The sequence below is a fragment of the Choristoneura fumiferana genome, chromosome 5 (genome assembly GCF_025370935.1).
Source record: "Choristoneura fumiferana chromosome 5, NRCan_CFum_1, whole genome shotgun sequence".
NCBI lineage: Eukaryota > Metazoa > Arthropoda > Insecta > Lepidoptera > Tortricidae > Choristoneura > Choristoneura fumiferana.
The window spans coordinates 16,557,976-16,575,502 of record NC_133476.1 but is presented as its reverse complement, the minus strand read 5'-3'; the positions used below and the strand labels follow the sequence as shown (position 1 = coordinate 16,575,502).

The window sequence follows — 17,527 nt, the reverse complement described above, 5'->3', positions numbered from 1 at the left end:
ACGGAACCCTCCCATACTATTTGTACCTACTCCCTGTACTATTACTTATTCTGTGCCATAGCACACACGTTTCCATCAGCTATTATGCAGGCAGATACCTATTCCTTTTGAACGCCACAGTCGGCTACATGCGACAAAAAAAAAGACTGAAAATCAGGCCATAGGCGCCATGAAATGCCGACGTGGAGCCTATGGCACCATTTTCAGCTGTCGTGTTTTGCCGACTGTGGCGTTCAAAAGGTTAGATTCGGAGCCTGTATCACCACTCATTAATAAATGTAATGTGACAGATATCCTATGTTGACGTATATGCGGGGTTACTCCGAAATTCGAAGTTCGTGTCGTTCCGTCTCTCAAACGCTTATACTATTTAATACGAGAGTGAGAGGGACGGTACGATACCGACTTCGATTTTCGAATTTCGGAGTAGGCCCTCTGTTTGTTTAGACCAAATAAACAGAGATGGCATCACACATGTATCTGTCATATAAATTATATCAATGAGTCGTGAAATAGGCCCTCAGTGCTAAATTTTAACTTGGGAAAAACGGAGCAAATTGAAACGGGAAGTTTACAGGAAAATAATAAATTAAAATTGTTGCGATAATCTTGGTAGGTATTTATTATTTTTATTCTCTTTAACAACACATACTCAATATATTACAGAAACGTATATGACAATCAGAGTAGTAACATAGTAATAGGTTTTAGTATTTAAATGCGAATATAAGTAGGTAGTATCGATTTTAGTGTTTCAATGTGATTGCATTAAATAAAGAACAAGAAACAATAATCCGCATCATAAACAAAATCTTTACCAGATATTTCACCTACTTACGATTCAAAACAATAATTGCACACACGTTCACGTTCAGCACATTAACTTAACATACAGGCAAATGAACTAACTTGAGTCGTTTAAGCTATCACATTCCGTAGGGTCGATAACAAATACGTAACACGTAACAGAATCACAGAAGTGAACATTGGCTAACAAAGAAAGTTTTTTTAGTCCTAAAATTATCAATTAATGACTGAATTAACTTACCCGATCTAATGAGATCTTACTTCCTAATGTAAATAAAAACGCCCATGCGACGTAACAACTACATATTCACAATGTTATTTACAAAACTGACTAGAAGGTCCTTGAAGGAATTAATTAATTTCGTTCATGTGTTTGTCGTACCGAGCCGACGCGGCGGGAGTCCGGCGAGCGAAGCATTTGGCACATCCCAGTATAAGAACTTAGACAAATATTTAACAGTTGTCCTTATCCTCTACTACTTTATGATAAAAATCTGAGTCGTCTTATTTATAATTTTACTAAGCCGCTCTGACGGCAGCCTGTAATTCCATAGACGAATTGTTCTCTGTGAAAGTTACAATATTTACAGTTCCAGAATTTTGTCCGTGGGGCTAAAATCGCTTACATACAATAGTATAAATTTCTTCCCTAACAATTACATTTATTTACGCATTAATACGAGTAACGGTGGTTAAAATTCATTTATGTATGTAGGTAAGCCTATGCTTAAGTCCATCTTATCATTAAGTTAGAGTCGAACAAATCTTCGAGTGATGAAGTCGCGTCACCAAGAAGTCAGACATCGTATACAACGTTTTACAAAACGAACAGACATCGTAATCGTTACCTAAACGGAACACATGCTGTCCATAGCCTAGCGCGGGCGGCACTGCACACAGTTCTTCCGGCCACTAATCGTCAATCACTTACTACTAACGATTTCAATATTCGAACACTGTCGATAAACGATCTTTGGCGTGTAGCTTTCACCGTCTCGATCACAAACACAATCAATTGCACTAAGTCAGGTCAGTCGGATAAGCTCCGCCGCGAGCTCAATGGCGCTCCGAGTCGGCGGCGCTCTGTGAACCTTAAATGGGCGTCGGGAGCACTGTGAAGTCCTGAAGCGCATTTTTGACCGTTTCGTAAATGGGGCGGTTTTCGTCGGGGCAGTAGCCATCGGGGGAGCAGAGCGTCTGCAGCTTTGTGAGGTAGGAGTCGAAGTTGTCGTGAGCCGGTTTCTCGCCGGGAGCGGGCGGCGGCGGACCCCCGGCCGCTGTGGCCGGCGCAGAGTCGCCGCCCGGCAGCTTCACGTGCCCTAGCAGCGTAATCACGTTATTGCGGAGACTCTCGTAGTAATCCGTAAGGTTGTTATTCCTCTGCGATATCAACTGGCTTTCCTGCAAATAATAAACAAATAATTTCAATCGTTTCAATCGATAAACTTCTGACAGCTTGGCTGATACTACATGCTAATTCTCTTTTGTAGCTTCATTAGCGCAAATGCCACAAAAGAAAATCGGCATGCCGTGCCAGTCTTTTGTGGGGCGGTTCGGGTCTGAGAATGGCCTGGCCTGGCTGTTAATTCAGAAAGTAATTTGATGGTACTCACAAATGTGACGTTAGTAGCACTCAAAGTTGGTTGTTTTGGAGCCATGACACTACCATCTACGTTACCAGAGAAAATCATATTTTTAATCGATACTATGGGGTTGAACTTGAGAAAAGCAACATGCTAAGTTAATGGTTGGGTGGAACGATTACTTACCCGTTCACCGTGGCTGAGATGAGTTTCCATAGCGTTGATGTCAGACTTCAGGCGCATCATTTGCGACTCCACCCGCGCATTCTCTCGTTGCAGCTCCGTGATCTCTTGTTCCAGGGTCATCAAGTCCTCACCGTTCCCCGTCTGCATATTCATCTCCATTCCTGAAAACCAACAAGTAAAATTTGAATAAAGAGTTTTTAAAACAAGTAAGTACTCGTCGGTAGAGGTAATGGTATAATATAGGTACGCTAAGTATCATTTGTATTATTATACTCGGTTTGACAGGGTGATAAGATTATAAAATAAATAAAAATCAGATCTCTTCGCGTTTATAACCAGTCTATAGATTATTATGACTTATTTAAAAGACCGAAGCTATATATGCAGACTGCAAAGATTATAGGCCATAGTTACGATAATTTTGTAATAAAACAATTAAATACCTGAATATGGTTTGGGATACAATGGCGTGATGTCATCGGGGTACTTGGGCTTCTTTGGTTGTAGAGTGGTCGGTGCTGACCCTGCCACAGGGCAGCCGGAGAGAGAGCGATGCGTGAGGAAGGATCCATTGATATGACCCGAACCGTCGCACCCAGGAGTTGGGCAGTTCACCCCATCGAATTTAATGGCAGATGCCGCAGCAGCCACCGCTGCCTTATGCTGCTCCACGGTCCCGCCGCTTTCTAGCACTCGCATCTTGTTCCGATTTGCTATCGGGCAACCTGAGGCACTGGTAAATGAAAAAATATATATGAATATGGTGGTTAAACATCCAACGAACTCATCCTCTCTCATTACTTGTACATACCAGCTAATAAGTACCTACGTCTACAATACCTACTTTCTACTTCGCACATATAATCGATCTTACCTTCGATGCGATAAGAATTTCCCTGTAGCGTGTCCAGATCCATCACAGCCCGGTATAGGGCATCTAAGCAGCGTGCAAATAACCAATTTTTTGTAAAAAATAAATTAAAATTTCGTTACGGGTGGGTTATTATCACAAAATCAAGATAGATCAGGGTTTCTTAAACTTTTTGCAGTCACGGACCACTTTCACAATTTAAACAATTCCACGGTCCCCTGTCAAAACATATTGTTGGAAATAAAAAAGCCATTTATATTCATAAAAAATATAAAACCTACGCGCAGCGTATGAATAATATTGAGTTTGCCACCCGACAACGACAATGCGCCTCATCAAGTTTACTACACAATTTCCTAATAAATATGTTTACAGACTGACTTATTGCGGACCCCTGATACACATACTACGGACCCCTATGGGGTCCGTGGAACCCACTTTAAGAAACCCTAAGCTGAGATAGATAGAACTTGATGCGAAATTTATTGTGATACTTGACGGTGTCTGTCAGTGGCATTTGAATAACATTTTCATTGTTTCGTACATACATACATGTATAACGGCTGAATACTAAACAAACATTAGCCACGAATGCCACAGTAAGAAACAGCCAAGGTTTCTTCTTTTATTTATCGGTTTTCAGGATTACGACACAAGACCTCAACGGAAACCGCTAAGCGTAATCCTACAGCAATACGATACAACAATTTCTATACGTAGGAAGTTGTACCATGTATGATTGCATAACCTTTGAAACTTGCTATTTAATAATAGGCATTAATAATGTACGTACAATGTAATACAGTAATACTTTTGCATTAACCAAAGTTCGAGACCCCGATTCGCGGTGATCTATTATGTTTACAATATTTCCATGCAGTGTTGTTAAACGCTAACCCCCTTATTCATATACGACAATCAAACCTATTTTAGTTAAAATGCCGCTAAAATTCGTTTGTCCTTATCTGTCTCTTCGACATTTGTATTTGTTAGAAAGGGACAAAGCATTTGTTAGTTAACATAGGCTTGTTAAGTTTTATGAATAAGGGGGTAAGACCCTACTATCCCCATATCGAAACCCAGTTTCTTACTCACCTAAGTGGTTCAGAATCCTGTCCATCCCTGGGCTTGCTCTTCGGCTTGTTAGCCCTGGGGCAGCCTGATAGTGACCGGTGCGAGGAGTAGTTCCCGGTGACGTGGCCAGAGCCATCGCAGCCTGGAGTGGGGCACTTCAGCTCCTGGGAGTGCGGCTGAAGCTGCGATCGGTCGGCGCGTGGACACCCAGACAGGCTGCACATATACAGACTACTTACAATGGCGTGACGGGGTAGCGTGCCATAGCTTACGGTAAGTGGTAAGTGTTTAGATTACATAGATAAATATTAATAAGTAAGATGGCTTTATGAAAACTCATGAAAAAAGACATCGGCATTGGAAATGGCGAGCCGGAAGAAGTCAACTCAAGGGAAACGATATAAAATAATGTATTATCCCACATACAATATTTTCAGTAAGTATGAAATGATAGAGTTATGTAACTATTGGCACCATATTTTGATTTTAAATATTTTAACAGGAAAAACCACAGTACAAAATGAGCAAAATTTCCTTTTGCTGATACGCATCCTCAAAATGTCTAGAAGTCTGGACAGATTATGCAGTGGGCAAAACGTACAAAATTAGATTTATGTTAACCTTTTTTGTTATAATTGAACTATTTGATCCACGACCCACCGTTCAACTATGTGGAACGGTCCCACAGTGTCATAATAATTTTCCGTCAATTCCACAATGGGTCACGATGCAGTTGTTTCGTTAGTACAATTAGGGCCTATTACACAACTGTCTGATAAGTTCATGATAGTGCCGACTAAAACTAATATTGGCAACCGAAATTAAAACTGAATAGTACCAAGCAAGAAGTAAACTGGCAGAACGGCTTTGTATTTTGTTAACGTTAGGTAATCCCTTTGAATTTGGTGCATTTCCACCATGTTTCCACGATATGACATTTTAACTTTTTGTACAATTAAACTATTTGATCCATGCATGACCCATGCTTGAACTATGTAGAACGTTCTGTGTCTTAATCATTTCCCTGGTCAGGTACTATAATGCTACCATGACCTGTTCCGTCAAATCCACGATGGGTCACGAATCACGATGCAGTTGTTTCGTTGCCTAGTACATCGAGGACCTATTGCACAACTCTGATAAGTTCCTGATAGTGCCAAAACTAATATCTGCAATCGAAATTAAAACTGAATAGTAGAAGTAAACCGGCAGAAGAGCTTTGCAGTAAAAAATTGGTAATTAGGTACTCGTAAATAGTTCTGAGAGCTATGCTCGGGCTTTCTCTATAGGATCGAATCAGAAATGAGGAGATACGTAAAAGAACGAAGATCATGATTATGATGAAAATACTTAGTTCTGATAAAGTTATACTAAGTAGGTATGATAATGTGTGATTCTTTCTAAAATGAATCTTACTAATTTATAATACTTAATGCTTTTTAACTAAAAACTTTAGAATGGACCTAGTTTTGAAATTAACGTTGATTATTTATTAATAACGCCCCTGTTTGTCTTATAAAATGCTCGTACTGACAAAAACATTGTTATTTGATACAACAGTTTTAATTTGGTAATTGACATACCTACATTAGCGTTTTCATACGTAGAAAAAAACGGATAAGTGAGAGTTAAGCTCGCGTGGAGCTGGTTCCGTCATTGTCTAGCTAGACATTACGGAATTTTTGTGTTACTTTAAATACCGTAGACGTTTTATAGGAATGAATTCCTGTAATCTTTATCTAGGTATAGAACAATTTTTTTTAATTTTTGGCCTATTAACATATTTGAGACAAGCCCTTTCAATTTGATGAATCTCGCGAAATTGTTATCATATTATCAGCCGTAGTCGTAGTACGTCCACTGTTGGACATTAGGCCTCCCTATCATGGAATAGTTTTTTTTTAATTTTCATATTTACCCCTAAAAGTGGCCTCTGCGTCACTGACTTACATAATGTGTGTACCAATTTTCAACTCAATTGGTTCAGCTGTTTCGGAGCATTTTGGCTGTGACAGACAAACACACAGACACGTGAGTTTTCCTATAAGGGTTACGTACGGAACCCTAAAAACAGAAGTAACTAACGATACATCGTATGAGTTTATTAATTATAAAGAGACTTGTGAAAAGATAAACATAGATAACTGTAAAGTGGAGTTTCAGGCACTCGTGCATTTGGTGTTAAAAAAGGGTAGGTACTTGTACTTTAATGCATCAACGTTTCATAGATAGAACGCGCATCGGTTTATACCAACTTTATTTATAACTGCGATCTGTACGGAATGCTTATTATATTCACTCATGTTTACTATTCCTGAGGCCATAGAATTTCCCTCGCTCCTAGCCATGTTATGTAAATAGAGAATAAACGGATTGATTAGTCTAATAATATCAACTCAGATAATAAATAAGTTGTTTTTATGAGTCAAGGTTTGCCAGACATGTCTCGGCCGTTTGTTTTGGCACGCTACCGACACGTCGCAAAAACTAATTTAAAAGGTATTCAGGGGCGCACCCAGCTTCTGGCCCGGGGGGGGGGGGAAGTCAGATTTTTTAGGTCAGATCATCCGCGCTTGTTTTGTCATACAAACTACACAAAGACACCTACATGAAACACAAGGTATATGTAGTGTGCATGGTAAACACCCGCAAGGGATCCTGCTTCATAGGTAAACGGGGCATAATATATTGTAGAACATACAATTTCCGGGGGGGGGCCCTCCCCTGCCCCCCCTGGGTACGCCCATGAAGGTATTTATTTAAAATATAATTTATTTGTTATCATGCAGTTTAATACAGGGTTATTTGTAATTCACTAGCATTCTTTTAACCCTAAACTCCTACCACTTAAACAAATGTTTTTTTTAACCCTTGACGCAAAAAGAGGGGTGTTATAAGTTTGACCGCTATATGTGTGTGTGTGTTTGTATGTCTGTCTGTGGCATCGTAGCTCTAAAACGGGTGGACCGATTTTAATGCGGTTTTTTTAATTTGAAAGCAGGATTTCTAGCGATGGTTCTTAGACATGTTGTATCAAAATCAGTTCAGCCGTTTTTGAGATATTAAACTTTGAAGTGACAAAGTCGGGGGTTTTCCAACTTTTTGTTGGTTAGGTTATGTTTCATGGCTCCATTTAAAACAGGCGTAAAACAAAAAACATTTGTTTAAGTGGTAGGAGTTTAGGGTTAAAAGGATGCTAGTTAATTACAAATAACTCTGTATATATACTCGTAATAGTCTAAGTACATTATTTATGTATGTCAATGACATTATCATTTTACATAATATAGTAAGTACTTATTATAGAAAAGAGAGGTAAACGTACAAGTTGAGTACGTAAGCATTGTGTGGGCAGTCAAGTTTTGCAAGTCTAGGTAAGTACTTATATGCATTTTATCATGCATTTATGAAAATATAGTTTTGTTTTTCGCTATCAGAGAAAACTATATCGCTAAAATACGTTTACAAGTTACAACCTTGAGACCTTTATTCTACACTGATCAAGAGATATTGTAACGGTGCGCCAACGCTGCCGTGTCACGCCTAAGTAACGTAAATTGAGATACGTTACTTACCTACGCTTAACAGCTAAATCATCTTTTCTAATGCTATTCTATCGGATACATGTCAGACATTTTTATTTTATGACGTAATCTAGTGAAAACACCAATATCCAAAATCACGTACTTATTTCGAATTTTGTAACGGGCATCTCCGGTAATTCAATTACGTTAGATACAGTTTAATACATCAGTGGTTAGATAGGTCATACAGGACCCGCCCGCGCCCGCAGGATCGAACTTCAGTATTGCCTAACTGCGGTATCTCTTAATGAATACCTGAGATAATTACATATTAAAAATCATTTCAGTGCAAGTTATATTCCCCTCAAGTTATTATTATAATAGGCAGTTTATTCTACTTCGAGAATATTTATTTGTTATTTATTAAAAAAAAAGAAACTTTTAAGTTAATAATCAATACAAATCCAGATCTAGATCGTGATTTATAAAGTTAATTAGTAAAGAAAACTTTTGATTACTCGTTGTCGTTTTCTAAAAATGGAAATCTTCATAAGGATAACAATCGGGTATGAATTTAAGCGCACTAAAAGATTTTTCAGTTAAATGACATTCAAAAACTTTATAGTGCAGTTAAATTTTATCAGCTGTTGTTAATTTAATATCCATTTTAATTATTTTTCATGTTATTCAGTAAAGAGAAGAGACTTAATAAGTTAATAATGAATCTTAGACCTAAATTTTCTAGCTTATATTTGATTCATTATTAGTAACGTGCTTGCCTATACTATATCTGTAAAATAAAATAACATGACTAGTTAAAACGGAACAGGATTAAAGGGGTCGAGAAAGTACTATTTATTAAAAAAATATGTTATTTTGATATTCCATTATTACTTTCGTGCAAGTAGGAGGGTTCTTGGTCTTCTACGTTTTTTGATTACAAAAATATTTCGAAACACATTTATTTACTGTACCTATCTCAAGTTTCGGGCAAGAAAAAAAGCATAGTCACGCTCAACTCACGTAACTGCAATACGGAACTTCGCGTTACAGAAATTTGTATGAAAAATTAGGCCGTGTAAATTAAAAAAAACCGGGTTTATTCAGATTACTTTACAGTATTGTGATAAAAGTAAGTATTCATTTTCATATTAATATTTCTAAGCAACTTTGTCAATTTCAAATCATTAACTTTATTATTAATGAAGTAATGAGATATGGATAGACAAAAATTTTGATTGCATTTTTCTCCAATCGTCGTTTTTGGAGTTACGGTAGATAGGCGTGACACGGCAGGATATACGAGTAGGTAATTCTAATTTTGTGCACTCTTACCTACGTATTATTTAAGGCAATAAATGGAGAAATTATATCTCGCTTTACCAAGGCTACCGTATCGCTTAGACTTTGACGACGACGAATATGGCCCTGTAGTTTGGCAGACGCATGTGAAACCTATTAAATTGATTTTCTATGTACTAGGTACTTTACACCTTTTCATAACTACGTTGAAGGTTATATTAAGAATGCCAGAATTACCTCTTAGACCAAAGTTCGTAGAAATATTTATTTAAGAATAATATTTAACTGCGAGGAAAGGATAATGGATTATATTTTGACAAAAAAAGGGAATTTAATTTCACAAAAAGTAATCAATAAATATTGTTTAAAATTATGTCCAGTTTGAAAGGAAAAAATAAATAAAAGAAAAAAACCAGCAAATCAGTACATGATTTCACTGTTTTCATATTTTTTGGTCAATTTAACCGTCATTATACCAACAAACGCTTCTAAAACATAATAGTAGATTGTACAACGAGTATAAAACGAGCCATTTTACCCGAGACGTTCATATACCGTCGAGGAGAAAATGGGTTTAGTGCTCGAGTTTTACACTGCTTTTCACTTCGATTGCGAGATGATAACAACAGTGGAAACATTGTTCACTTGCTAGGTACCTTTTATTTTTCATGCAAGGCTAATATAATTTAATTACCTATAAATATTTAGTGTTATTGATTCATTTTGATTTATTTAATTAATTTTTAGTTTTATACAAATGAAAAATTATTAAAAAATATATAGAAACTTTTTTGTTTGTGGCTGTTGACCCACAATGTTGAATTACCTTGGTCTTAGACGAAGATTTTAATTTATGCACAAGAGTATAAAAGTCATTTTATGTCGCCTAGACTCAGCATAAACACGAACTTTACGAGCATGTGAAGTGAAAATATATTTTTACCTGATCAAAAAGAAGATTTTTTTAAAATATAAAGGCGAACGAAGAATTGGTTGATTTCACATAAAATAACCATTTAACTTAAAGGAAAGATTAATTAAAAAAAGTAAAAATCTATTACTTATTCCATTTCCATCACAATAATTGAAAATTTTTAACTCAACAATTGTCAAAAAATAAATGTCATCGTCAATTTGGAGACCCAAAAATATTTTTAGAAAAAATATTTTATTTTATAGAAAAAAAAATTTGAATTTATTAAAAGAAAAAGCATGTAGGTACTTGTCTACTTCTTCTTATCCACGTGAAATGCACATGAATTTTAATATAAAATATTACACGGGAGATTTGCAATTTTGAATATGCGGTTAGTTCGTGGTGTCGTCAACGTCGCGTTCGAAATGCCCGCGTCTCCAAAAGGAGTCCGTTTTATGTATAAACTGGGGAAGTGCGGCATTAGCTGGCGTTGTTTGGCTCGGCTGGATGCGGAAATGCGCAAATTACCGTTCAGGGACGCAATTGTCACTGCACCGAGCTAATATTATAATATTGCACTACGAATATTGCTCCCGGGAGCAACGGGCTTCGGAGCTGACTGATACATTCTTAGCTTTTGCGACAAACAAGAGTAGAAAATAATAAAGTGAATATTTCCTTAAGGCGATCTGGGGAGTGAAAGAAATGTGTTAGGTATGTATCCGGATGCAATCGAGTTTGTGTACAGATTAGGTACCAGTACCAATATCTAACAGCAAATCGTCCATAAACATCTGATACGACTCTATTTCTAGGGCCGGGCTAGTAGGGGTAGGACGGGTCAGACATTTTTGCACGCTTCGCTGTGGCAGATACCTACTTGTTTTTATTGTACATACATAGGTATGCAAAACACAGTAAGCTGACAGGTCAGATCCAAAAAAATGCAAAATTACTGATCTCCATCCAATTCCATTTCCTTCTTATGATTGGCAGAACATCAGAAACAAGAGTGACACGCATATATCCATGCTACGTTGAATTTTTGAATTACAAAACAGATTTTTCCTATAGCCATTTAAAGACAAAGACACATCTCGTTATTTGCTCACCCATTATATATTTTTTATACCTGCATAAGAAGTACCTGTGCTTGGTACAGAAACAGTACCTAGGTGTAAGGAAAAACAAATCTTAAAAACATGATGTAAGGTTGGAAACGGTCAGTGTACTTTGAATGGTAGATTGGCAAGGGCCACAGTTTCACTCAGAGGGGTTACTTATGCTCTCAGCCCTTCTGAGAAAGATTTCTATTGAAATCCGCGTAGATGACGTCACAACACGAGTTTACTGGACTAGGGTGAAACGGTTTTATATAGACTATTGTTGTCCCATTTTTACATAAAACTGAACCCTACCACGATCACTCGAAAGTCTATAATACCGTGTTATAAAATTTTAGAAGTCCCTAATATAATATCCCATGTAACGTTTTAATTTTGAGGAGTCGAGAATTTTGTTTGAATTATGATTTAGTTTTATATCTTATCAGATCGAGATAGCTTGTTTAAAATACATAATCATTAGAAGTGATTTCGTAATAAAAAATTATAGGTAAGTACCTACCTATTTAAAATTTTTATAAAGATATTCACGAACGACCATGCCAACATGGTTGAATTTTGAACTCATGCAATTTTAGAAAATCCGGTGACACAATAAGTAACTTATAGTTATACCTATTACTGAACATGTATTAGCTAGCATGTTAGTCCTCTTTTACTAGTAGTACAGAGATAATAATATACAATACTCCTAGTTTCAAGTTTCCTTAGTGGTTACTGAGAATATATTTATCATATTCATTATTATTATAATTTGTAGGACTCATTGTTATAAATGTTATAATGTTATTGTAAGCTACTGATATAAACAATTTGTAACACGTGCAACGAAACGATTGTACGTTTTAACCTCTCTATAAATAATCGGACTGGCGTAACTACAGAAATAGGCAGTAAAAATTGAATAAGTCCCGAGGGGACGCGCGAAACTTAGAAAAAACGTACGCAAGTCAATGTGGCCAACATGAAAAAAACCGGCCAAGAGCGTGTCGGACACGTCCAAAATAGGGCTCCGTAGCCATTACGAAAAAATTAAGTAATATTTTTCTAAGGATTTCGTATTTTGTACGGAATATTCCAAGTTAAGGTATATTTTACTTTTAAACTATTTACTTTTAAACTACTAATAATTCTCAAGAAAACTTAACCGTTATAGTTTTCCTTGCAAGTTTGATATAGGTACTTAATTAATATGTTTTTTTTTTTAATTTTTCCACCCACCGGTTTAGATTTAAAAGGGGGGGGGGACGTTCAATTTTAATGAATATTTGCGCTAAAGTTGAATATTCTGCAAACACATCACTGAATCGAAAAATCGTCTTAGCAAACCTCTAATGGTTTTAAAAGACCTATCCAACGATACCCCACACTATAGGTTTGGATGAGAAAAAAAAATCACCCCCACCATACCCGGAGGCAACCTAAAAAAAATTTTTTTTAGCTTTTAATTGTACCATTTTTTCGGCATAGTTTACCTATATATCCGTGCAAAATTATAGCTTTCTAGCATTGATAGTCCCTGAGCAAAGCCGCGGATGGACAGACAGACAGACAGACATGGCGAAACTATAACGGTTCTTTTTGCCATTTTGGCTTCGGAATCCTAAAAAACGGATCTATATTAATTCGCATAAAATCCTAATTAAAATTGGCATAGCGTTATTTCGCATAATTATTATTACCTACGCATAATGTGGATTGGCATAATGGTAAGTTGGCATATATTTAAATAGTAAGTATAACATTACTTTGCATAAGTAGGTATAAAAGAGTATACTTAAACATGAAATGATTATGTTCAAGAAATTTAAAATTTGATTTGTCAAAAAATTTATAGTGTTCACTAAGTTAAAAATTATATAATATTATTACTAAAAGTAAAATGGTTATTGTTTTATTTACTCAATTCAATTAGATCTGAGAAGTACTACTATGGGAAAATATCTATTAATGGGCTATTATAAAAAAATACCTAACATCGAAAGCTAAACCTAAAACCTATACCTAACCGAATCGGTTTTGCCCTGAACAAGCTAATTCACTCGCTTGATAAAATTATGCGTATTCATTTTATAACAAAAGTTAAAGTTAATAATGTTATGCATATTTTAATTATGCGGATTCATTAATATGCTAAATAAGTGATATGCTCCTTTATAATTATGCAAATTCGCTGTTATGCACAATTATGTTATGCCAAATCTGTTATGCGAATTCATATTAGGACAATGAATGTTATGCAAAATAAGGGGCACCCGAAAAAAACAAATGTCATAATCAATGTAAATTAAAGCATTTAAAGCCCGTAACGTCAGCTGTTGACTCGAGCATGCACGGGTACGGCCGAGACCGCGTCGGGCTGATTCGGCGGCGGTCGCTTGCCTGCGATGCGTTGCGAAGTTTCCCGAAATGTGGCCTGTCCCGTCGCAGTTCACCACGGGGCACTGGATCAGCTCCCTCTCACGCGCCGCCTCGCGAAGCCGGAAGCCCAGATTACCCAAAAAGTCCTCGGTGTGATAACTGAAGCTAACGAAAACAACAACTCGATAAAGCAAACAAAAAACAAAAGTGGCAAAAGAAATGAAACAAATGTGATGCAGACGGCCAACTAACAAACAATGCGAACTAAAAAAAAAGTTACGCCGACGCATTGTTATGCGACCTTAACGTACCTATCCAATTTTAGTATCTACTCGAGTCATTAACCTAGAACGCACGCTATAATATAAATCATAAATTAGCGTGAACTGGTCGCCATTAATAAATAAATGATCACAATCTCAGTGAAGCGAGGTGTAATGTTTACAAAACTTCGTCTGACTCTTTTGTTAGCAATAGTTTGAATAGTTTGCAAAAGTTTTGACAAGTTATGCAAAGTGTTGATAATGGACACTCACCCGTTCCGTTGCATAGTTGTGTTCCGCGTAAAGTCTATATTGGCACGGATAATTATTATTTGTGTATCTTATCGTTCAAGTGGTTATCTAGCGCGGCGCATGGCGTGGTGCGCGAACGCCGGTATATTTAGACTGATCCATGCCATGGTCTGTGACTCGTGCGCGTTCGGATACTCACGAACTTCACACAATTCTCACGACACGAAAATCATTCAAACGAAGTTAACACTGGTGTATTTATTGATATTTGGACGTTTTGTACACGGATATCGAAAGTTGAAACACTAAGACGCAAGTTAATTTAACTTTGAACACTTTTTGATTTAATAAACGTCCGTTAGATATTCAAATGTTTGGCTGGGTCCATCATACGCGTCGCATTTAACATGTGGGACGTGGATCCGAACTGCACGCACGCCATCGAGAAGAAAGAAAGAGCGAGGGCATGAGTTACGTCACTCACTCGCACGCACGGCTGCGAGTCATTCCATTGATCAACACAGGAAAAGTTCGTCACAAATTTATCACATCACTTAAAATATGAAGTTACACTGGTTACTAATTAAATTGTTTTAAGGAGGCTCAGTACAGCCATTGTTTTCCGCGGACAAAACTTTTAAACTTGTTTGAAATAGTTTTTAAAAAGTTATTCTCGCTGTCTTAAAATGTATGATTAACATTCGCAAGTCACGAAACCAAGGTGACTTAACTACGAGTAAGTACACCAAACTAACTTGGTGCAAACTTTTATAATTAACTAAACAGGCGCTTAGAAATAGACGTGTGTTTTATTTTTGCAAATAAAAGTGTGGTAGGAACTTAGTTAAAAATCATATTAATCGTTCAAAATAGTTGTAAAAATTCCAGAGAATGGTTTGTCCTTGAGAAAATACAAAGAGAAGGATGCCCCAAAAAGGATTAGGATTGTTTTGTTTAAAAGAGGGATAAAAAATGGTAGGTATACCTACCTATCAACATTATTAACCCGTTGCTTAAATATAGGTACCTACCTACATTATAACCTATTTAACTTAGTAAAAGTTTTTAAAGTTTCTACTTTATGTGAAATCTTTTAACATGGCTACGCGTAGGTACCTACATAGGCATCTATAATCAAGTGTTTTTAATATCCAAGTTTTTTATTTACTTAATGGATTGTCCTAGATCTAACTAAACATCGATTTCCACCTATTTCTGTATCACCAAGGTAAACTACCTACTAACAACTTAACTAAGAATTTAAAACATAAAAATATTTGATAACTTTGTACAAAATAAAAACTTTGTAACAAGGTTACCCTGCCAAGTACCTAATCACCTTATAGGTTATAGGTACCTACCTACCTTAGCAATTATTTCCTACTTCTATAAGAGTCAGTAAAACTAAACCGATGTAAAGTACACAGGTAACAATACTTATCAATGTCGTGTGATGCCTAGGTAAGTACATAAAATATGATATGGTGGTAAAAGTGTCGTCCACATTTCCGGTCCTTTATTTATTTATTTATTTATTTATAAATAAATTTTAAATTCAGTACCACTACCATGAGTTTACAGTGACCGTACTCGATAGCGACGCCGTAAATAACTTGTAGAGGCGCTGTACAATTCTCCATACAAATAATTTACGCCGTCGCTATCGAGTACGGTCACTGTAAACTCATGATGGTAGTGGTATTGTTCATTCGTACAGTATCCAACACTTACTGTTATAGCATTGGATTACAAATTTAAGCGTAAGAGGCAAGCTGGGATGTCCGGTGCATAGAGCATATAGTTATTTAACTAATAGAGTGGAAATGTTATTTAATTAGGTATTTTGAAAAAGGTTTGCGGTGATCGTTGCACTCTGATAGCCGGTCCAAGGTCAAGTATGAGCCCAAGCTGTTCATGTCACGTTGGGGTCACCAATGTGGAGGGGGGGGGGAGAGAGATTTCTCTTTAGGCAGATGTTATGCCGAAGTGCAAAGGACGAGCATTGGAAGTTGTAATTATGCGTCCGAGTATTCGTAGGTCCGAGTTAAGCAACTTCGATAGCGCGATGTAGGATGTTGCAGTTTCTATATTTGCTCACTAGATGGCGCTAGGAGTAGTTACATTTTTATCGATGCCGATGTCCAATCCAATTAATTCAATCAACAAATTAGTTGAATAATTGAATTAGAAAAGTCACTTCCAGATTTTTATATTTATTTTCACGGTGTTCCTGTTAAGATTTATTTACGCGACGCGAGTTCAGTTAAGACGGCATTAAACTATTTCTAATGCGGCCGAAGCCGCGGGTTAAAGCTAGTAATTCTAATAACTAAGTTATTTTTATTTCAAGTTGGGGATTAAGGAAAAAATATCACGAAAGACTATTATTTAACTATTAGGAACGTCACAAAACACTAATGTGTTCCAAATTGGATGGACCGTGCTACGATATTATTGCTCTATTGGTTAATTAATCGATGGGTAGAATGCAATATAACGACATGTTTAGGATACAAACAATGAAAAGTTGAGTTCGTTTTTTTGGCCAGCTACGGCGAAGCCATATGAGGGAAGCCTATGTCCAACGGTGGACGTCCTACGGCTGATATGATGATGATGACAACGGTGAAGCCAAAAGTAATCACCTTATCCTATGTGGGATACGTGGACACGATCTACGAATAATAATGACCTTAAATTATTTGATCCGTTTTGTAAAATAAATGTTTGAATTAGCATACAAACAGTACCCGCGTTCGCGTTAAAATCTCAATTTATATAAATTCAATTTTCAATTTATGAAACACGAACAGCGCCTCTAGCGGAGCGTTTGCGATTTTCGTGTTTCCATACAAATTGAGATTTTAACGCGAACGCGATCGAGACGTATTTATTATGCAACCGAAAACTTACACTAAGTGCACTGATATTCGATCCTAAGTAGGTCCCAAATTAAAGAACGTGACGTACAAATGACTATTCGCCTGATTTTAGCAAATTGAGTTTCAAACGATTTGTTATTATTGGTCGGGCTATACGGGTAATTCTATTATTTGGAGAAATTTCTTACTTTTTTTTTTGCAGCTCGATATTGTATTGCATTATAAACCAATGTAAAACGTAAATAAGTCCGAATAGGAACTAAATTTAGTGTGCGGGTACATATTCCAGAAATTAGCAATTCATTTTTCTTTAGGTACTTATTTGGTATATATGGCCTACCCATCATGCAACTTACAGAATATCCTGCATAGATTACATAGT

The 17,527-nt window shown here is 36.6% G+C and overlaps 1 protein-coding gene across 4 annotated transcripts in view; it reads right to left on the bottom strand.

The window, feature by feature from the left end:
* Nucleotides 1–604: 604 nt before the first annotated feature.
* The window catches only part of LOC141428270 (uncharacterized), a 323,281-nt gene continuing 306,358 nt past the window's right edge, over nt 605–17,527 (bottom strand). For 2 of the 4 annotated variants that reach the window (XM_074088160.1, XM_074088163.1), the window contains 5 exons: nt 4,543–4,752; nt 3,451–3,513; nt 3,020–3,309; nt 2,577–2,737; nt 605–2,208 (listed from right to left, as the gene is read on the bottom strand). In XM_074088160.1, the coding sequence (XP_073944261.1) occupies nt 1,900–2,208; nt 2,577–2,737; nt 3,020–3,309; nt 3,451–3,513; nt 4,543–4,752 (1,033 nt within the window). In that variant the 3' untranslated portion in view covers nt 605–1,899. The remainder of the gene's footprint in view (nt 2,209–2,576; nt 2,738–3,019; nt 3,310–3,450; nt 3,514–4,542; nt 4,753–17,527) is intronic. The other 2 variants (XM_074088161.1, XM_074088162.1) reach the window with 2 other exon arrangements.